The sequence below is a fragment of the Urocampus carinirostris genome, chromosome 12 (assembly GCF_059441175.1).
Source record: "Urocampus carinirostris isolate Australia breed hairy pipefish chromosome 12, RoL_Ucar_1.0, whole genome shotgun sequence".
Classification (NCBI taxonomy): domain Eukaryota; kingdom Metazoa; phylum Chordata; class Actinopteri; order Syngnathiformes; family Syngnathidae; genus Urocampus; species Urocampus carinirostris.
Window position 1 is genome coordinate 34,008,268 of NC_142360.1, and position 22,292 is coordinate 34,030,559.

Below are 22,292 nucleotides of genomic sequence, written 5' to 3' on the forward strand. Positions count from 1 at the left end.
TTTTTATTTTGTCGACAAAGGCTCACTTTTCACGCATTTTCGCTGCTCCTTACCTCCGTGTAGACATTTAGGAAGTTAGCTGCGAGGCTGGGGGCTTCATTGTTAGCTTGAACAGGGAGAACGTGGAGGGGTTGGAGTCTGGAAAAAACAAAAACCACCCAACTTTTTTTGACAGCTAACGGGAGGGAAGCGTCTGCGCATGCGCACCATGCCCCGTTCAACAAAAGTTCCCTCATGCAGACATTTTATTTCAATGCCAAACAAGTCAATTAATGTTTTCTTTATATACCTATTAATACAGTACAAATTAACCCCATTCTCTAGTGTAGGGATTTTAAATGATGGAATTAAACGTTATAGTGCGATCTCCATTCCACAGTCACTAGCGCTTCCTCATTCCAAAGGAGTGAAGTGCATGCACGCCAAAGTGTACCCTTAAGGGGGTGAAATGGAATCCCTGGTGCTAAAATTAAGAGTGAAATGATGCAGAGTGTAAATAAGATAAGAAACATTTAAGATGGTATAAAATGCACTGCTGCTTTACTTTGCAATAAATACATGCAATACAAAATCCCGAAATAATCTCGATACAGAAGCATTATTGCAAAAGTGATTTTATGTTTTCCCCTTTAAAATATAACTCCCAAAATTGTCTTCAGATTTTTGGGGAAGTTCTTAAATACAGACATGGTTACACCAGTATTCCTTCTTAAAATAAGGTGTTACATGATACCAAGCAAGTGATGTAGAGCACTATTTCTCAACTTGTGGGCTGTGACCCATAAGTGGGTCACCGACCCGTTTCCGGTGGGTCTCAGGCCTTTGCTTTGGAAAAAAAAAATCTAAGAGCAAAAATAACTCGGGGTAATTTCACCCTGCAGCACCCATGAACCAATCCTTTGAAAAATTAGATAGATAAATAGATATATACTTTATACATCCCCGCAGGGAAATTCACATTTCCAGCAGCATCCCTGCGCTGGTGAACAAAACAATAATAAAGCAAAAAGAATACAATACACAAATACCCAATGTGACGTGTTAATACCCAATGTAGCGTGTTATATAGAGTATCTAGATAGTGCTACACAGACAGGGTTGGGTAGGGTTACTTTAACTTGATTACTTTGAATTGCTTTTGGATTACTCCAATACCAAATATGCTAATAAAAGTCAAAAGAAACTAAATATGAATACAATTACTAAATATTGTGCAGGCTTGGGGAGTAACGGAATACATGGAACGGCAAAAATGATGTTGGCAAGCTGTTTGGATTTATTTTCATTTTGTTTCTGTCCCATTTTATGTTTGTTTTGCCGGAGTTCAAAGAGATCAAAGCCAGGAGAAAGCTTACCACGTGTTGTGAGTCATCATTTTATTCATATTTAGTTTCTTTTTTCTTTTATTAGCATATTTGGTATTGAGGTAATCCAAAAGTAATTGAAAGTAATCAAGTTAAAGTAACCCTACCCAACCCTGGTTGTGACCCAAAAGTGGGTCACCGACCCGTTTCCGGTAGGTCGCAGCCTTTTGCTTTGGAAAAATAAATCTAAGAAGAACAAAAATAACTGAGGGTAATTTCACCCTGGAGCACCCATGAACCAATCCTTTGAAAAATTATGACTCGTGTGTGCTCCAGGGTTAAACTTCTTGGAGGTGGTGTCCGTAAGTTTAAAATACTCTAATTCCCGATGCCTTCTAGCTGAAATCTTAATTGCAGCCTCTGTCAAGCTGCTTTTGTGCCATGTGTACATACGTCTCTCTTAGGTACACTCAAATTAAGTCTTCATCTCTTCTGGGGTTAAGGTTGGCATTTGGACTGTACAGATTTGAAACATTAATTTTATTTCATGATTTTCATACTACAATTAAAGAAAACAACCAGCACGCATGTGAAATTACTTGTGTTGGTAAGTTTTTTAAAATGACTTAATAAGGGGAATTGCAATCAATAACTCATTCAGTGCCATAGACGTATTTTCACGTCATTTACGTTTTTTCGCATTGTGGGTGAAAATTCTACACCCGTGTCAAAAATGTAATTTATTGTATTTTTTTTTATTATTATAAGATATTTTCCTAAAATTTACAGCTAAATTATACTCTCATTACAAAAATAATCATTTCACCACATTGTCAGAAAATGTCACATTTTTTCTCCTAATTTTATGGTATTTTTAGTTAAATTTATAACAATATTTCACTCACATTGCAAAAATAATTCATATTCGTATCTCATTTTCAGATACAGTGGCTTGCGAAACTATTTGGCCCCCTTGAATTTTGTGACCGTTTGCCACATTTCAGACTTCAAACAAAGATATAAAACTGTAATTTCTTGTGAAGAATGAACAATAAGTAGGACACAATCATGAAGTGGAACACACTTCATTGGATATTTTAAACTTTTTTAACAAATAAAAACGAAAAAGTGAGTGTGCAAAATTATACAGCCCCATTGAATACTTTGTAGCGCCAATTTTTGCTGCGATTACAGCTGCAAGTCGCTTGGGGTATGTCTCCATCAGTTTTGCAGATCGAGAAACTGATATTTTTGCCCATTCCTCCTTGCAAAACAGCTCGAGCTCAGTGAGGTTGAATGGAAAGTGTTTGTGAACAGCAGTTTTCAGTTCTTTCCACAGATTCTCAATTGGATTGAGGTCTGGACTTAAACTTGGCCATTCTAACACCTTGATATGTATTTTTGATGAACCATTCCATTGTAGCTTTTGCTTTATGTTTTGGATCATTGTCTTTTTGGAAGACAAATCTCCGTCCCAGTCTCAGGTCTTTTGCAGACTCCATCAGGTTTGCTTCCAGGATGGTCCTGTATTTGGCTCCATCCATCTGCCCATCAATTTTAACCATCTTCCCTGTCCCTGCTGAAGAAAAGCCAGCTCAAACCATGATGCTGCCACCACCATGTTTGAGTGTGGGGATGGTGTGTTGTTGAGGGTAATGAGCTGTTCTGCTTTAACGTCTTGCATTGTTGCCAAAAAGTTTGATTTTGGTCTCATCTGACCAGAGCACCTTCTTCCACATGTTTGGTGTGTCTGCCAGGTGGCTTGTGGCAAACCTTAAACAACACTTTTTATGGATATCTTTAATAAATGGCTTCCTTCTTGCCACTCTTCCATAAATGTCAGATTTGTGCAGTATACAACTGTTTGTTGTCCTATGGACAGATTCTCCCACCTCAGCTATAGACCACTGCGGTTCATCCAAAGTGATCATGGGCCTCTTAGCTGCATCTCTGATCAGTTTTCTCCTTGTATAAGCTGAAAGTTTAAGGGGACCGCCCGATCTTGGTAGATTTGCAATGGTCTGATATTCCTTCCATTTTATTATTGCTTGCACAGTGCTTCTTGGGATGTTTAAAGCTTTGGAAATCCTTTTGTATCCAAATCCAGCTTTAAACTTCTCTACAACAGTATCTCGGGCCTGCCTAGTGTGTTCCTCGTTCTTCAGGATGCTCTCTCCGCTTTAAACAGACCTCTGAGACTATCACAGTGCAGGTGCATTTATACAGAGACTTGATTACACACAGGTGGATTCCATGTATCATCGTTAGTCATTTAGATCAACATTGAATCATTCAGAGATCCTCACTGAACTTCAGAACAGAGTTTACTGCACTGAAATAATTGAATAATTTTGCACACCACACCATTTTTTTATATGTTAAAAAAGTTTGAAATATCCAATAAAGTGTGTTCCACTTCATGATTGTGTCCCGCTTATTTTTGATGCTTCACAGGAAATTACAGTTTCACATCTTGATGTTTGACGTCTGAAATGTGGCAAAAGGTCACAGTTCAAGGGGGCCAAATAGTTTCCCAAGCCACTGTATTGGCTGTATTTTTTGTTGTAATTTTACAATATTTTTACTTCAATTTATAATAAAATGACACTGACATAGGAAAATATTAATATTCTTGCCCTCATTGTCTGAGTTTTTTTCTTAATATGATTGTACAGACATTCATTACAATACACTCACAAAAATAGACCTGTCTTCACAAAGTTTTTTTTCCTAATCGTATGTTTTTACTTACATTTATAACTAAATTATACTCTTTTTGGAGGAAAATTTTTTTACTGCATTATTAGAAAATGTTGCTTAAAAAAAGTACTTTATTTTTGCCCACATTTATAAGTCTATACTTGAAAACGATTTTTTTTTTTTTTTAAACATTTTGATCTTTTGCTCATTTAAGGTTTTTTGGGGGTAGAATTTTTTTTGATAAGATTAAAATGATATGTTGCTTATTTTAATATTTCGACTTCAATTTTTATCCAGATTGTACTTTCAGATAGGCAAATTTATCTGTTCTAACATTTTGTAACTTGTTTTGAGTGCAGGTGGGAAAAACGTAAATGCCGTTAAAATCCGTTTTGGGCACTGAATTAGTTAATAAGGCGATCAATTGGCCGAGATTTAAAGGTACAGTATTTGGAAACTTTTTCTTGTAATTAAGGTTGGATGGTGGGTCCTGAAGTCAGACCAGTTGAGAACCACTGATGTAGAGGACTACTTTGCAGCAAGATGATTTTGTCTTGTTTTCTAACTCCCCTTTGAGTCGGTGCACCCTCACACTACTTTCATGTCTTTCAACAACTCGGCAATGTCTATTTTGGGGCTGCAGGTCGCACTAGAGAGCAGGGCCCTCTGCAGATCGTGTCCCGCTTGCTTCAGCGACGGCGCGACGTCTGAATCCCCGCGCCGACAGACCAGCACCTCGTTCACCTCCCCTTCGATCTTTCGCGAATACATCGCTGGAAACACAGCACCAACACGCTCCAGCACGTCTTTCCTCAAGGCGGTGTCGCGACACACAAGATTGAGCAGGAAAATACCTAGGAGGCAAGTTAAATCAATAAGGAGAATTCAAGCAAAACTGACTTTTTGAAACAGCACATTTTTAGATAGAGGTCAACCTAAAAGATTTCCAAAAGATAGATAGATAGATAGATAGATAGATAGATAGATAGATAGATAGATAGATAGATAGATAGATAGATAGATAGATAGATAGATAGAGAGCTAGATAGCTAGACAGACAGACAGACAGACAGACAGACAGACAGACAGACAGACAGACAGACAGACAGACAGACAGACAGACAGACAGATAATTTATTCATCCCGTAGGGAAATTCATACTTCCAGCAGTATCCTTGTGTTGAAAATAAAATAATAATAAAGTAAAAGGAATATAATACATAAATACCCAATGTAACGTGTTGATCTTGAGTATTTAAATACTGCTACATAAAATACACACTGTAATAAAATAGGGTAATATGCAAATGTGGGGTTTAATGTGGGCTTTTACTCCCCCGGGTGGAGTTAAAGAGCCTCAAGGCATAGGAAGAGATGATCTCCTCAGTCTGTCCGGAGTATCATATTTTATCCCCTTTCATTAGTCTAAACCGGTGGTCTCGAAACTAAGGCTAGTGGGTTGGATATGACTTGCCTCCAAATTTGGTCTAGCCCCCTGAAAAACACCAGAGTAATTTGAAGCACATTTTGTTTCTAACTAAAAAAAGAACTCAAATGGGATTTTAAACCGAGGTCACAACAGTTAGAGTGCTGAACTTTTACCACTGGACTAACATTGATAACATTGGTATATGAAAAGGCATTGTTTTTTTTATTTCATTATCACCCTACATTTTGTCACTGTTCATGAGTTAAATATCTTCGTTGTGCATTTCACGTGGTTACAATGACCATAAATTCTATTCCGTTGTTCTATTCGAAGTGACTAATTTATTGTCATGGTAACATGTTAAGGTAGCTTGCCCTACTGCTGCGTCTACATCTTAATGGCCACTTGCCTTTCACAGCTGAGACCTGATTGTGACTTAGTCATTTCAAGTTTTTTTTCCCCCACCGTTTCCCTCTCTAGCCACTTGGCTGCAAGCTATGGCTCCTGGCTATGCAATTTTACTAAGTAGTATCTTTCAGGCTTGCATCATGTGTCTTCTTCCAATACACATGCTTCAGTTCCATTCTAATATTGAGCTTTAAAGGTAATTTCTTGCACACTGTTACTTTTCAAATCTGCTTAAAGTGTCTACTTTGAATTGTAAACTCAATATTATTTTAATAATGATTGCGTAACAATAGTCTATGGTTTGCAATATTCTCTGGTCTAGCCCTTTGAGACTTCTTGTGATGAAGGGCTATACAAAAAAACATGACTTGACTTGTGAAACGTACAATGCAATAAACATTCGTCTCTTGTACCGTAACTAAAAATAGTATGAAAATGAAGTAAAATTTACTGCCTTTTTGCAAGTCATCTATACCACTGTTAAGCTGATCTTTGACCTATTGAGACTGCATGGCACAACAAAACGTTTGTTTTATGGAGTGTTATTAGTTCTGACCTGTTTTATAAATAGTGTTGTTAATTTTCCTACTTTTGTTCTGTGAATAATTCAGAAGGGCTATTTGATTGTTGCCTTTTGGATAACAATAAATGTCTTACTTTTTCTGTTACAAACTGACGACCCCTCATCAGAGAAGGGAAAAGTTATGTGGCACTTACAGGAAAAGGTTTGGGGACCCATGGTCTGAATACTGCACAGTGATTAATGTTGTTTGTAAAATATAAGTTACAAATAAATATCCACCTATTTATCAACCTAAAGAGGCAGCAATTCTGCTTTCTGCAGAAGCAAAATCACATTAAATTTACCATGGGCCCAGGTAGCGACCAAATGTGATTCAATTGCTTTATGAAGCAGAGCTGTGATTGGTCCTTATCTGACTAATCCATCTATCCATTATCTGCTCCGCTTAAAAAAAAATTACAGTTTTATATCTTTATGTTTGAAGTCTGAAATGTGGCAGAAGGTCACAAATTTCAGGGGGCCAGATAATTTCGCCAGCCACTGTATAAATATCCATCCATCCATCCATTATCTGCACCGCTTATCCTCAGTAGGGTCGCAGGGGTGCTGGAGCCCATCCCAGCTATCTTTGGGCAGTGGGCAGGGGACACCCTCAACTGGTTGCCAGCCAATCGCAGGGCTTATCCGACTAATTTTGTTGTCATTTTTACCCTCCAGTAATTGTCAAAGTGGTCGTCGAGTGAGATAGATAAAAGTGTTCTGTGGGAAAATGCTTAAATCATATTTGACAAAAAATGAAAAAACGGAATGTATACGCATGAATGTCAGTTTAAAGAAACATACTTGGGCTGCCTTATATGATTTCAATATTTTTTCCCTTTAACACAGGTCACACAATAGGCCAACAGTTGGATATGCATTTCTAAAATAACAACTTGTTATTTTGTGACAACGTTATTATGGATTGGAGTTATGGGTAATAGTATACAAAATAAGAAATTTTAATTTAAAAAACGAAAGAAAAAAAAAAACGAAATCATCCTTTGTCATTATTGCACATTACCAGGGTTGCGTGGGAATACGCAATGACAAGGGATGATTTAGTTCTTTATTTATTTAATAGTACTTATTTTTAATACAATTACCTCAAACTTAATATTTTAAACTGTGATATTATATCTTGTAAATATTCTTGCACCACTAGGATAGTAATTTGAATTCCGTTGTAAATTTTGCATTTTACAATGACAAAAAATTCTAAATTCTTATTTCCAGGCAGATGAGTGATTAGCACAGTTCTGAGGTCATGGTTTCAAAACCAGCTACCAGCCTTCCTGGGCAAAGTTTGCATGTTCTCCCTGTACTTGTATGGGTTTCCTGGCCGGTCCAAATTGTCCCTAGGTGTGAATGAGCGAGTGTGTTTTCTATCTGTGTGTGCCCTGCGACTGGCTGGCAACCGGTTCAGGGTGTCCCCTGCCCGCTGCCCGAAGATATCTGGGATGGGCTCCAGCACCCGCACGACCCTACTGAAGATAAGCGGTGCAGAAAATGGATGGATGGATGAATAATAAGAAGTAGGGTTAAAACAGGCTTAACCACAAAAACAACATGCCAGTTAGAATCACATTTCCTAGAAAATGAAAATCATTCATCACGAGTGAGCTATTTTCAGAACCAGTCAGTATCCACTCAGTAGAACTAAGGGGGCTACCTATTGCCCATGGACCCCTGCTTTAAAGATGCCATGAGGCTCTTTAACTCCACCCGGCGGAGTAAAGGCCCACATTAAACCACACCCCCTACATTGCATATTACCATACTTTTATTGCAGTGTGTATTTTATGTAGCACTATTTAAATACTCTACACAACACGCTACAGTAGGTATTAGCACGTCACATTGGGTATTTGTATATTGTATTGTTCTCAGCGAAGGGATGCTGCTGGAAATGTGAATTTCCCTGCGGGGATGAATAAAGTATCTATCTATTTATCTTTATCATATGAAAAGTGTACTTTACCATTAGGGGTCAAAATGTTGCGGACTTTGTTCAAGATAGAAGATTCGACAAAGGCAGCTGGCGGACAGCTCATTCCCAATATCCTGTCTTTGTTATCCACGTCGAACATGATGGCATCAAATAAACGAGTTCCTGAGGACAGAATGTATACGGTCACTTCTTGTGTTGGTTTTGACCACCATTTTTGAAGAGATGGTCCAGAACCATGGTGAATGGAAGAGCACCAAGTGAAACCACCGGCTACAATTTGAGATTCTCTAATTAGCCTCCGCAAAGCTTTACACTCTGCTGCCTAAAAGCCAAACATGGAGTCAGTGACGTAAACTGCAAGTTAAGATTCATCTGCTAGACAAAGGCTGCGTCCCATTCTTCTCACTTTCACTCGCTTTTTGCCCTAGTCACTCGGTTTTGCGCGTTCACGTGAAAATGGGATGCGTCCCAATACTCTCAAGACCGAGGGAGAAGTTCCCCTTAACCCATGACATAACCACTTCAGATCGAAGGAGGTCGGTACCTCACTTGGAGCGAAGTGACTACCCAGAAGGCTTTGCGAATTCTCAATATCAACAAACATGGCTGGGAAGAAACCGCACAAATGTAAGTAGTTTTCCACAACTACGCATGTATTTGCAACCAAATATATTGAGATATCTTAGTTAGATGTAAATGCAATAGAAAATCGTATTTTCGCGTTAAAACATGAACATTGCAAAATCGCTACTTTATACAGTGCATAAATCTACTGAGGGAGCCGCAAAAAAAATCTTCACACTACAAACCGTAGAGTTGGATAACTGCAGAAAATCACGGTTCAGCCTAGCCCTGTTTTTATCTTAATTGAGTCGTGCTTTTTTCTACATGGCCAGTCGCTAAAGCAGCAGTCACAATAACATTCTGGATTATGCGCTTGTTTACTGCACACAATTTGGGTGTCGTGTTTTATTTACAATATGATTCTTTCATGTGAGATCAGAATGCATTAGCTTTCATCATGCATCATGAGTAATGTCTCCGAATTTCACATGGAAATACAGATGAAACTAATAACTATCACATAGTCCACTGCCTTCTCTGTAAACACATATTAAAAAACTAATTACCTTCTCAAAATGTTGTCCAAATGTGGAGACAATTCTAAAGCATATGTGATGCTGGCCAATAGAAGGCTCTTACAGCCAATTCGTATTACGGCCATCTACTGGACTGGGGTGGAACCTTGCAAGTCCTGTCCAATTTCTTAGGGGACAATCTTCATTTTGCACTCCACTCACCGAGGGGACTTCCCTATGGAGGGACCTCACTGGAGGGTTCTTAGGGCCAAGTGAGAGGAATGGGATTGGGCCAAAGCCTTTTACACACTAGCTGAAGTTAGCAGTAGCTGCATCACATACCTGCTTCCTCCAAAGAACAAATGAGTTTAAGGCCATCCCCGAGAGTGGTGGTTAGGCGATCATCCGGCCGGAAGTTGAACCACTCTTTGGCTACCTCTAGCACCATGGGATCCAGCTCTGCCACTTCCACTGACACACCGGGCACAAAGTCTCGGAGAAACTGGGCTAGGGATCCTCCTCCAAGTCCAATTACTAGTACTGATATAGGGATAACTAACAGGGGAAGGAGGGAAAGGTTAAGGGGGAAAATGGAAAAAGCTTTCTCATGTATAATAATACGAAATAGAAGCTATATATTACCTTTCTGCTTTTCTTTGCCAATCCCCAGCAAAGCAAGACCAGCCACCATGACTTCATGGTGGGCACAGCAAAGGAAGCCACTATCCACTGACAGGGCGGACGAAGAGGGCTGTTTGGGTTTCTTTTTGTTCTTCTGCTTTTGACTTGATCCTGGTAGGTCAAGAGAAACAAATAACAGAAAATCCAGAAAACGATCATGGTGAAATATTATAGGGTCTTTCTGAAAATGCAAAACATGAAAAAGACACAAGGACCTCGGACTCAAATCGAAAAGAACGTGGACATTCTAGACCTTTGAAGCTAAAAAGGATCGTTCATTTTGCTGATTCTAAATTCTAAAATTACAAATGCAATACATAATAGATTCTATGACAAAACATTTGAAAAAATTTAACTACATTATTTTCGCAATAATTTCAACTAAAACTTGGGTTTAATAAGTCCATGCAAAATCCGGTGGACAATTGGACTGTAAATGCAAACTTAGAAAGGTCCTCAAGAGTTTTGCCCATAATTGGGTTTTGGGGTTAAAACAAACAGATATTGCTCAAAAACTATGTCCCAAACACAAGTTTGATTAATCGGCACAATTGGTGATTCTTGTAATTAGATGCTATTAAACAGGGGTGTCAGACAGGCGGCCCGTGGGACGGAGCAGGCCTGCAAAGGGATTGAATCCGGCCCGTGAGACAACGCTCAAGGAAGCGCAAGAGAAAAACGAGCTGCAGGTTGAAATATATCCACTTGATGTTGCCAAAGCCGGGTGCCTATCACAAATGCTGTACTTGTATTTCTCTCCCCCCCTCTCTCTCTGACTCCCTTTTTCTCTCACTCTTTATCGCTCTCCCTTTCACTCTCTCTGTCTCTTTTTCTCTTTCTGTCTTTTTATCTTCTTTTGCCCTCTCTTCCTTTTTTCTCTCTCTCTCTCTTGATTCCTTCTTCTCTTTCTCCCCTTCTCTCATTCTCTACTTCTCTTTTATCTTCTTCTCTCTTTATTTCTCTTTGGACTTCGTTTTTTCTCTCCCTTTCCTTCTCCCTCTTTCATGATTTCTCTTTTAATCTCTTGTTTCTCATGCTCTTTTTTTTCTGTCTCTCTTCCTTTTTTCATTTTCTCCTTTCTCTTTCAATCTTACTTTCTGCCTTCTCTCTTTCTCCCCTTCTCTTTTCTCTCCTCTCTATTTCACTTTGGATTTCATTCTTTCTCTCTTTATTTCCCCTTCTCTCACTATTTATCTTTATCTCTTTTGTTTCTCACTCTCTCTCTCTCTCTCTCTCTTTCTCCTTGTCCCACCCTCTCTACTTTTCTCTCCCTCTTGTTCTCTTATTTCTTTCTTTCTTTCTCTCTAATCTACTAGTCTTCCCCCAAGAGAATGTTAGTTATATCGTGTGGCCCCCAAGTTAAAATGAGTTTGACACCCCTGCTATAAAATCTCTCGAAGACCCTCCTATGAGTGACAGAAGTTGGTTTGAGTTGGTTGGTTATTAAAAAAAAAAAAAAAAAAAAGCAAAAAAAAACCATAACTGACTGCTACTGGAGGAGACGAGACGACTCTCAGACTGCACCAATGCTGCGTTGGACAGGAACACCAATCTCCGATATAGCTCGCCGTCCTCCCCTCTGACATTCTCCACACAAATTTCACCACTGTGCTCGCTTACTTTCCTGCTCACTTCTTTGCGCCAACCTAAGTCTCCACCCACTGACAGAAATGGGACCTGAATCATATCATTTTAAAGATATATGGTTAAGATCAACATTTACTCTATGTGTGCCAATTTGATGACACCCACTTGTCTATTCTCCGGCATTCCCGGCGGCGCCAGTTCCATGACCATGGGCGAGAGTTCGGATTGGACGGCCTGCATGTCAGCATACACTTGATTCCTGTGCATGGCCACGATGACAAGGCGGCGGAAGTTGGCACTACCAGCGAGTTGTCGACGGCCCTCGCTGGAGCTGTAGAGCCAGGCTGTCTCGCTACCTTGCGGCACTGCACCAGGCAAGAAGGTTAGAGAAAGAGATCACTCTGACATGTACAGTGGAACCTCGCTAGTTCGCGGTTCCACCTTTGCAGTTTCAAAGCTTTGCGGGTCTAAAAAATATACATTACCTTCTCAATAAAATCATTTATTGACTTGAGCAAGCGCGAGCTTATGTCAAGTGAGGACACGGTGTGGACACTCTTATTGTGAAGGGGAGGGGGAGGCCCTGATACAATGCTTAGTAATGGTGAGTTACCGCTTCGCTCATCCCCCGCCCCCTCCTTCAACTCCTCCCACCTCACCCCTTTCTCCTGTGGCAGAGTTTATCATGGAGGAACTCGGCAACGCGATGTAAGTATATTCTCTTCAGTCACATTTCATCTCAAGTTTGACTTTTTTATACCAAAAGCGAGCGGTTGTTTGTACTACCTAAACACGGCTAATTGTGTGTGGTTTCGTGTATTTGTTGTAAAAGACGTTCGATGCCGCTAGCTAAAGTATGTTGTTGTTGTCAGAAGGTAGCTCTTTCACTTTCATTAAAATGAACACAGACCATTTTTTTAACTGTTGTTTCCCAAAATGCTTCACAAACACTCATCAAATATCACATTTTCACTGTTTTCATTTACAATATGTAACCGGTAGTATTAACAAGCGAAATAAGCTGCGATGGCTGCATGTGGTTGAGAGCGGTTAATACAATCATACTGAATGGTTCGTAGTGGTTTTGCCGCAGTTCTATTCCGTGTAAATTGATTATGTAAGACATGGCTACACTTGTGGGTCATGTTTTGGTAGATTCAGTTCCAGTGTGAAGAGTTCTGGATGAGTCACCCAATAACTCCTTGCCATTATGCTAGCGATCACTTCGGTTTAATGGCGGGGGGGTATACTGTATACCTGTATACGTTTTTTTAAGCATTTTTTAAGGGGCGCCGCTACTTTGCGCATTTTCAGTTTTCGCGGGTGGTCTCGGTCCCCATTAACCGCGATAACCCAGGGATTACTGTAATCTTTATTACATCTTAAATAAAAAACAATAATCAGTATTTAACATTGACAGTAAACTCCAACTAGTGGTCACACAAATATAATTGAAGCAAAAATCTTGTGCGTCTAATTTGAAGCGAGAGAGCAGGATTTGACTATAAAAGAATGCTTTTGGGAAAAAACATGTTTAAAAGAGCTACAAATTGAAAAGAAGAGTAAAAACTAAAGTGTCTTAAAATGACCAAATAGCACAACCTTTCTGGTCATTATTTTCGCTTTTCACAAGGTTTTCTTTTTGGGTGCCCATTGTAGCAAAACGGTGGATTATCAGGTCACCTCCCTCTAGGAGAGCCTCATGTTATGTAAGAAAAAGTGCACTTTTTTTGATGTTTGATGTATTTTTGCTCAATATTCAAATCAATATATATTATTTTAATGAATCACATTTTTTTACCGATTGCATGCACTCAATACACACCTTTAAAAAACAAATGAACCAAATCTATAAATAGTAAAAATATAAAACATCTTTAAAAATGAACAAAAAGATAAATACAAATTTATAAAGTAAGTAATTAATACACAGACAGAAAAGAAACAAGATTAAATATATTATATTATAACCAGCTCGGTGGCCTTGGGGGTGTGGCGATTAAATATAAACACAAATAAATGAATACAAATAACCACTTATCAATGTCTAAAAAATGAACTACTCTCACTAGTTATTCTATGGTGCACACAATAAAAACACACAACATGAAAAAATAGCTCACCAATGAAGATGGCAAATTGGTTGAACTTTGGCACTTTGGTCGATAGAGAAGAGTCCTGTATTGTGAGAGTGTATCGGGGCAAGCCTGTCTCTGCATGGCAAAGAGTTAGCGAAGAGTCGGCATCGGCATCCGTACGGGTGCGCAGCCTCTTCCTCAAGATAGAATAGGCCTGGCGTTCCCGCACTGTGGTCAGCAAATCAGCCACCAGTGTAAGACGGTTCGGGACTCCGTCTTCACCGAGGCAAAACTCCAGAATGGGCATCGGCATGGGCTGGCGGAATTTGGTGCAGACCAGGACAAAAACCGGCAGGGCAAAGGAGTCATCGTTCTCCTCCGGACTGGTTTCTTCCTGAAGGCAGTGAAGTCTCACAGCCCAACCAAGCTGGACAAAGTGCTCCACAGCCAGGTGGATCACGCTCTCCTGAGCCAATGTGATACAAACATACCTTCCGCCAATGCTAAGGACCCGACCCACCTACGAAAAAACACATGCAATGCACTTAGTGAATGTTGATTAACACTTGGAATCCTAAAACCATCTTTATATATACCGTAAATTCCGGACTATAAGCCGCTACTTTTTTCCCAAACTTTCAACCCTCCGGCTTATTCAGTGATGCGGCCAATTTATGTAATTTTTCTAACGGCCGCCAACGGCGCTCGAGTACAAAAGGTAAGATTTAGACCGGTGGAATATATGCGCCGAGGAAGACTGCAACTTCTTGGCTTGTGCATAAATTAAATTAGCGTAAACATACCCTCATCATGCAAAATGCAAAAAGAAAGGCACATGACGCAGCTTTCAAGTTAAAAGCAATCGAGCAGTCAGGACGGTTTACCGTGATTTTTACAAGTACGGTATGTTTTTTTTACCAGACCCGTTTACTAAGTTGCGAGCGTGTTTTGGAATAAGGGAGCGTGGGACGACATCTATATGACAAAGTTTCTTTCCGACACTGAGGAAGACGACTTTGATGGCTTCAGTTCTAAGGAGGAAGATGAGGACGGTTTACCGTGATTTTTACAAGTACGGCATGTTTTTTTTTACCAGACCCGTTTACTGTGTTGCGAGCGTGTTGCTAGCGTGTTGCTACCATTAACTGCCCTGTCACAGGCACCGTTTGGGATGAAAGTTATATAATTGTCATTAAAGCTTTGAAAACACTCTCGGTGTACTGTCTTTCTTTGTAAATATGTGTAACCCATGTATAATATGTTTTTGCAACTGTATATTTTTGTAATGTATTTAGTTGTATTTATTTTAGACACTTATTCTGATATGTTTTGCACGGGCGAATGAAAAAGGAGGGGCGGAACAAACGTGGGGGAGGAAGTGGGGTAAAGGTGAGGAATAGAGAGACCTGTTTGTGCACGCGGCGGACAATAGTGGATATATATTTTTCCCACCCTTACCTTTGGAAATATACACTTATTACCTTGGATTACTTTCAATGGGACCCGGACTCTGCAGGTCTGCATCAAACCTTAAGTACCGGTATAATTTTCCGTTCATTTTGCCAGCTGTGATTTTTGGACTGTGTACTTTAATGAAGGACGTTTAGTTTCAATCGCGGGACTTAAAGTCGGGTTTGGGTTCGCATGGGGCTTATATACAGGTGCGGCTTGTCTAAGTACAAAATCGGTTTTCCTCTTAAAATGTGGTGGGTGCGGCTTTTGATCAGGTGCGCTCTATAGTCCGGAATCTACAGTATTAGGAAAACTACTTTAATGAAAGCTAAAAGTCGGCAGACGTTTTGTGTACCTCAGTAAGCATATTCCTCGCTAGCTGTCCTCCTTCCTCTGAGGCCATTGCATCCAGGGTGCCTTTGTCCAGAGCCACCTGGTAGCAAGCATCCTGGTATGGCATCTGGGTGGCATCCACCTGCTCGAACTTCAACTCAGGCCGACGCTCCACATTGCGCTGGTTCATGTGAGACACCACAGTCCGGCTGATGTCAATGTTGGTCAGGTTTTTGTAGCCAACGTCGTGAAGCTGTTCGCTCAACTCAGAGTTCCCGCAGCCCACCACCAGCACCTTGGGTTTAAAATTGTTTTTACTTGAAACAGTAAAGTTCAGATGCAAAAACTGCAAATAGATTGCAAGGTTTAAGACACAATTATCACATTGTGAACTACAACAAAATCTCATCTCATCTCATTAGCTGCACCGCTTATCCTCAGTGGGGTCGCGGGGGGGCTGGAGCCCATCCCAGCAATCATCGGGCAGTGGGCAGGGGACACCCTGAACTGGTTGCCAGCCAATCGCAGGGCACACAGGGACAGACAACTCGCTCGCTCATTCACACCTAGGGACAATTTGGACCGGCCAATACACCAGAAATGCATGTCTTTGGAATGTGGGAGGAAACCGGAGTGCCCGGAGGAAACCCACGCAAGCATGGGGAGAACATACAAACTCCGCACAGGAAGTCTGGTAGCTGGATTTGAACCCACACAGGAGGTCCCCAAGACCTTTGAACTGTGCCGCACACGCGCTAACCACTGCCGTGCTGCCGCTACAACAAAATGTTTAGCCCAATTGTTTGTAACCTACAGTTATGTCTATAGAATTACAATTCTCTCTTAAACTGTTTTAAGCAGTCAAAAATAGACAAACTCAAATTCTGACTATTATTGTTTTATTTCAACCCAGGCTTATTTCTAGATCCCATAGCTTAATCCTGCTCCCAGTCACTCCTGTTAGAAAACCCCTTTTTCTAGTCAACGTGAATTTTGATACATGTGTTAACCGTCAGCACGGCGAGTGGTAAACGCGGGGCAGAGGTCCAGGGTTCAATTGCATCTACTTCAAGTGTCGGGTTTGCATGCTCTCCCTGTGCCTTTGTGGGTTTCCTCCAAGTGCTCCGGTTTCCTCCCACATTCCCAAAACATGCTTGGCAGGTCCAAATTGTCCTTAGGTATGAATGAGCGTGTGAATGGTTGTCTGTTTCTGTGTGCCCTGCAACTGGTTGGAAACCAGTTTAGGGTCTCCCCTGCCCACTGCCCGTCAAAGACTGGGATCATTGGCTCTAGCTACACTACTCAGGATATGCGTGCAGAAAAACGATGGATGGATGTTAATCGTCAACTATATTCCAAAAGAAAAAAAAAACTTGGGGGATAGCACTTTACAAGTGAAGGATTTTATACATTTGACTATAAAGGATTTTGTACGATGGAATACAAATTACTGGTACATTTAATGCTGGCTGGGCTGTGGTGCGAGGTCAGTGCAACCTAGTGGAGAATGATGTTTACAGGAACGGCGGGAATGGGACAAAGGGCTGATAAGATAATCAGCACATCCAGACGCAGAGGGGCCCTGATGACATAGAAACACTCAGTGTTGTTTTGAACATTCCAGACATCGCGGCGAGGTGGTGGAGCCCACGTGGGGCTTTATTGACACGCCCATGGGAGGAGCCGGCACACCATCTCGCGAAAAGACGTGGGCCGAGAGGAGAAGCGAGAGGACTTGAGAGAAGGCTTCCCAGAGATTCCAACGACACTAATTCGGCCATTTTCGATGGAGTACACTTAGTTAAATTGCTAATGAAATTAAATAATAATAATAATAATAATTTCCTTGTATTGTCATTCTATGTAACAATGCACACAGAACGAACCCCCGTGTGAAAATGTCGGCTTTCTTGTTCATCTTTTCCATCAACAAACAGGCGCGCATAAATTGTTGGGTGAATGTAGGTTGTGTTTGGGTAATGGAGTCAGATAACTAATTCGAACGATTTGGTAAACGGTACATTTTAATATTTAATTCCCAACACAAGTCACCTTTGAGAAAAGTGCTCGAACAAAATCAATTATTTTTGTACATGTTTTGGACAGCAGCACGGTGGCGCAGTGGTTAGCGCGTGTGCGGCACAGTTCTAAGGTCTTGGGAACCTCCTGTGTGGGTTCAAATCCAGCTACCGGACTTCCTGTGCGGAATTTGTATGTTCTCCCCGTGCTTGCGTGGGTTTCCTCCGGGCACTCCCGGTTTCCTCCCACATGCATTTCAGGTGTATTGGCCGGTCCAAATTGTCCCTCGGTGTGAATGAGCGAGCGAGTTGTCTGTCCCTGTGTGCCCTGCGATTGGCTGGCAACCAGTTCAGGGTGTCCCCTGCCCCACTGCCCGATGATTGCTGGAATGGGCTCCAGCACCCCCGCGACCCTACTGAGGATAAGCGGTGCAGCTAATGAGATGAGATGATTTGGACATGGAAGCTGTTAAGACTGAGCAGCTCGTGTTTATTAAATTTTGTTACAATCAAAATAAAACTTATCATAGGATTCTCTTGCAGTATACGCCAAGGATTTGTTTACCTTGTCCAGTATTTTGATGTACTTGTGCAGCACGCCGCATAGTTTGTTGTAGTCCCCATACCACTCGAATGATTTCTCTCCGCGCTTCTTAAAAAAACTTTCCCAGTACTCAGCTGAGCTGAATTCCTTTGCAGTTCGTGGTAACAAAGACATTTTAGTTTTTACGATTTGTTGTTGTTGTTTTTTATTTGTACACCTGCCGAATTATGAGGACTTGCATTGGACTCTTGCTGTCCTCATGGCAAAGTTTTAGCCTGAAATTCACTACAAGACGAACAGTTATCAGATTGGCTATTCAGTTTCAAATACGTTTTTTGATTGGTTAAAACTTAAAGAGCTCATTTATATTGGTTGTTGTTGAGTGCTTGGCGTAAGTACTCCGTGTGAAAACAAAACCGTCCGCTATTTGTTTCTGGTTAAACGTTCATCTAGAGAATTACGATAAAACAAGAAATTACGTTTTTCATCTTTCTACATTAGCGTGAATTTTAAATGTTAAATATTTGCCGAATAATTTTGATGTGAACACCCTAATCCTAGCCATCAATCTGTCGAAGAAGAAAAGTAAATTGACGACGACCAAGCATGACTTTGCCGGCCGGACGTTCTGTGGTGTTTGTTACAGGAAACGCCAAGAAACTGGAAGAGGTAAAAAGAAGGTTATTGCGACAGGACGATTTAATCTTGGTGCTTTTAAGAGCGACGCGTAAAAACAATTTATTTGACTCGTTTAGATGTTTGCTTTTCCTTGCTCACTAGGGTCACCTGCTGGGTATCGGTGGCAGTACAGCCAGGCATAATAATCGATTATCGAATTCAATTGTTTTCACAGGTAGTTCAGATACTTGGTGACACGTTTCCATACAATCTCATCTCGAAAAAAATTGACTGTAAGTATGATGCTTCCAACACATTTCTCATAAATCTAAAAATATAGAACTCTTGCGCTGCTTATTCATTACAATTAGAACTATAATTGTCTTTATTGCCAATGATGACAACGTAGTGCACATTGTTAACAAATGTTTTTTTTTTCTTGTTGACTACTACTGATACAAGTAAATGCAAGTGTTTATTAGTAAATGTTGCTTCTGTGACGGGTTAACCTGCCTTAGGGGTAAATAACACATCTTGTGTCATGATCGTGTAGTGCCTGAATACCAAGGAGAACCAGATGACATATCCATACAGAAGTGCAAAGAGGCTGCTAAACAGGTATAGTCACTTGTATTATTGTCATGTAGTTTGAGGTTTAAGTCTGATGGAAACATTTTTCTCAGATTGGTGAATTATCTCATTGCCATTGTCAACTTTATTGTCAAATAAACTTTATGCATAACATACAGCACATATTAAATTCATTCCTCTGATCCCACATGCGACCATCCAATAAATAAGACACAAAATACAAATAACAACTTGGTTAAAAAAAAAGTAAGCATATGAAATTTATAAGGTTCAAAGTAAAAAATGTGCAAAGTACACCGGTAAGACGGAATCTAAATAGTGCAGTAGTGCATCGATTTGTTCGGATTTCAGTCTTAACAGCCTGAGAAAAGAAGTTGTCCTTTAGCCTGCTGGGTCTGTCTTGGAGACTCCGCAGTATGTTTAAATAAAAGTAAGCATATAAAAATATATGAGGTTCAGAATAAAAAGTATACCGGTAAGTCAGAATCTAAATAGTGGTGTCCTTTAGCTTGCTGGTTCTGGCTTGGATACTCTGCAGTCTTTGGTCTCCTTATATTAGTGAAAACTGTTTTCAAGTGTGTGTTTTTTTTGTTTGTTTTTTAGATCGATGGCCCAGTTATAGTGGAGGACACCTGTCTCTGCTTCAATGCGCTGGGTGGCTTGCCAGGACCTTACATGTTAGTCTTGTAACTACAATAAAGAAACTTCATGCAATCATTAACGTTCAGAGGCAATAATAGTTTTATTTATTCATTTTTGCAGAAAGTGGTTCCTAGATAAACTTAAGCCGGAAGGTGAGAAAAATACTGCTGTTATTACCTTACCTTCTGATGAAAACACTTTAATTCTTTTTTGTTTAAAAGGTTTGTACAAACTCCTTGCTGGCTTTGAAGATAAATCAGCATGGGCCCTCTGTACATTTGCCTTTACGACCGGAAAAGACGAGCCGGTTCAGTTATTCAGAGGAATAACAAAGGTCTGCCTCATCCACCTTTGATGCCACACATACAATTTTTAAATTCCTTGTTTTACGTGGTACCACGGGTATTATCTCCAGGGAAAAATTGTGGAACCAAGGGGACCTCGAGACTTTGGATGGGACCCCTGTTTCCAGCCAGAAAGTTTTGACAAAACGTAGGTTCTCATTCATTCCACATAGGGGAGCCAGAGATCAATTGTCGTCTAGAACTTCTTTCACTTAGACGTTTGTATGTATGAGAGTTTTTAAAGGGGACGTGTTCCCCAATTTATTTTGCCAAATGTGTTGGAAACAGTTTTTACTCCTAAATTCTACTTACAACAACCCGTAATGATGACTTGAAAGATTTTTTTGGGCCCTCCAGACAAGCCATTATAAGAGTCGGTTTTCCACTTTGTCCTCTCTTTTAAGAATTCCCTATTCATCTTTTCCAGGTATGCAGAACTGCCTAAAGCAGTAAAGAACTCCATTTCTCATCGATACAGAGCGCTAGCTGCCATGTCGGAGAGCTTCTCACCACATGTCAAGGGGAAGAAGGACAAATGATTGAGTGGCCATGTGGTTGCAGTTGAGTAAATACAAAGAACAATTAAGCTCCATGTGTGCTTCCGTTAATAAATGTTTTACTCATTTCTTTCAGCATGTGTTATTTTGAGGTTGGGGACAATCATGTAGAAACTATGCAAACATTTCAGTGAGTATATCTAGACCTGGTTTATTGTTCCTTAGTGTCTCATCATTCCATAACATGGCAAGAATTAGGGTGTATCCAATTCTAAAAGACAATACATTACTCCACAGGCCCCCAAAAAACATTCACACGGCGTTGTGATGACAAAGTAAAAATAATATTATTGATTATTTAATATAAACGTGATGAATATTGTAGCATTATAAGTATTTACAGGCTTTGTCATTAAAATAGAACTAACTAAACTTGTCTTAATTGTCATTGATCACAGCATAATGTTTGACATAGAATTTGACGTAGTACTTCATAGGGTAACAAAAAGTTGAGGAAAATTGTAAATCACATTTATTTCTGAAGTGGAAGGGTTCACGCTCTCCCTATATTTTCCACGTCCATTTGATTAATTTAGGCAACTTTACGGTATGTTCTCTGCAAAGGTTGTGTACAATATACCGTATTTTCCGCACTTTAAGACGCACCGGGTTATAGGGCGCACCCCCAAAAAATAGTTTTTGGTCCTATATTTTCCATACATAAGGCGCACCGGATTATAAGGCGCTACAATGGGAACGTCGACAAAACAGTCAGATAGTTCAGTCAAACTTATTACCCCCTTAACATTCCGAAAGCTTGCAAAGAAGCAAATATGTGTCGTAGACACGTGCGGGTGCGGTGTCCGTACGGTGTTACTCAAATGCATCGTTCCAAATATCATTCGGAAGGTTAAAGTCTTGGGATTCAAGAAATGCCAAACATTTCTTAGTTTCCATTTTATTTTTTGCTGGCAACTGTGTGGACAGCAAAGTAAGAATTTTATTGTGCAGGGAAACGGGGTTCTTTATTGTGCATATGACAATAAACACTTTTAATTGAATTTAGTTTAAAAATAGACTCATCACAGAAACATCAAGATACCGGGAAAATATAAAGCCGCATAGCTCACCTAAGTTCTCTTGCAGCCATCACGTTCAATAATGATACGTAACCATGGTCTTCTTACAACCGTGTGTGTAGTAAAACCAGGAGAGTAAAATATTTACAAATACAGAATAGTAAAAAATGTTTTCTCTATGCCATAGTGCAACCCAACGTGTGATTCACATTCATCTTTTTCGGCCAATTGCAGGCTTTGTTTCACCCCTTTAGCCTATGCGGGCCTGTAAATGATAAAAAGGATCCGCCCCCTTTACATCCGAATAACTTTAGCCAATAGTGACCGATTCAAATGATGATTGACACATTGGTTAGGAAATGAAACGCCGGTATATAAATCGCAGCATACACCGC

General features: G+C 40.2%; 2 protein-coding genes across 2 annotated transcripts; one reads left to right on the plus strand and one right to left on the minus strand.

Moving 5' to 3' along the window:
• Positions 1 to 518: 518 nt before the first annotated feature.
• On the minus strand, positions 519 to 18,378 carry mettl13 (methyltransferase 13, eEF1A lysine and N-terminal methyltransferase). Its single transcript, XM_088350450.1, has 9 exons — positions 18,148 to 18,378; positions 15,587 to 15,859; positions 13,825 to 14,299; positions 11,867 to 12,066; positions 11,602 to 11,791; positions 10,076 to 10,225; positions 9,776 to 9,988; positions 8,385 to 8,516; positions 519 to 4,858 (listed from the first exon to the last, which is right to left on the minus strand). The coding sequence occupies exons 1-9, from the start codon at positions 18,298 to 18,300 to the stop codon at positions 4,593 to 4,595; spliced, it is 2,052 nt and encodes a 683-aa protein (XP_088206576.1). The 5' UTR covers positions 18,301 to 18,378; the 3' UTR covers positions 519 to 4,592.
• Positions 18,379 to 18,516: 138 nt separating this feature from the next.
• Positions 18,517 to 20,953, plus strand: itpa (inosine triphosphatase (nucleoside triphosphate pyrophosphatase)). The gene is made up of 8 exons (XM_088349599.1): positions 18,517 to 18,795; positions 18,980 to 19,037; positions 19,298 to 19,362; positions 19,939 to 20,012; positions 20,098 to 20,129; positions 20,199 to 20,311; positions 20,393 to 20,469; positions 20,749 to 20,953. Exons 1-8 carry the CDS (start codon positions 18,733 to 18,735, stop codon positions 20,858 to 20,860), a joined length of 594 nt encoding a protein of 197 aa, XP_088205725.1. The 5' UTR covers positions 18,517 to 18,732; the 3' UTR covers positions 20,861 to 20,953.
• Positions 20,954 to 22,292: the final 1,339 nt, after the last annotated feature.

What these genes read in the sequence shown, in the direction of transcription:
- itpa (XM_088349599.1), top strand. Translation starts at nt 18,733, where the DNA reads ATGACTTTGCCGGCCGGACGTTCTGTGGTGTTTGTTACAGGAAACGCC. An exon ending in GCAAAGAGGCTGCTAAACAG is followed by an intron (nt 19,363 to 19,938) that starts GTATAGTCACTT and finishes TTTGTTTTTTAG; the next exon opens with ATCGATGGCCCAGTTATAGT. An exon ending in GGCTTGCCAGGACCTTACAT is followed by an intron (nt 20,013 to 20,097) that starts GTTAGTCTTGTA and finishes TCATTTTTGCAG; the next exon opens with AAAGTGGTTCCTAGATAAAC.
- mettl13 (XM_088350450.1), bottom strand. Translation starts at nt 18,300, where the DNA reads ATGTCTTTGTTACCACGAACTGCAAAGGAATTCAGCTCAGCTGAGTAC. An exon ending in CGAGGAATATGCTTACTGAG is followed by an intron (nt 14,300 to 15,586) that starts GTACACAAAACG and finishes GTTTTTTCGTAG; the next exon opens with GTGGGTCGGGTCCTTAGCAT. An exon ending in TGGCAAAGAAAAGCAGAAAG is followed by an intron (nt 9,989 to 10,075) that starts GTAATATATAGC and finishes TTCCCCTGTTAG; the next exon opens with TTATCCCTATATCAGTACTA.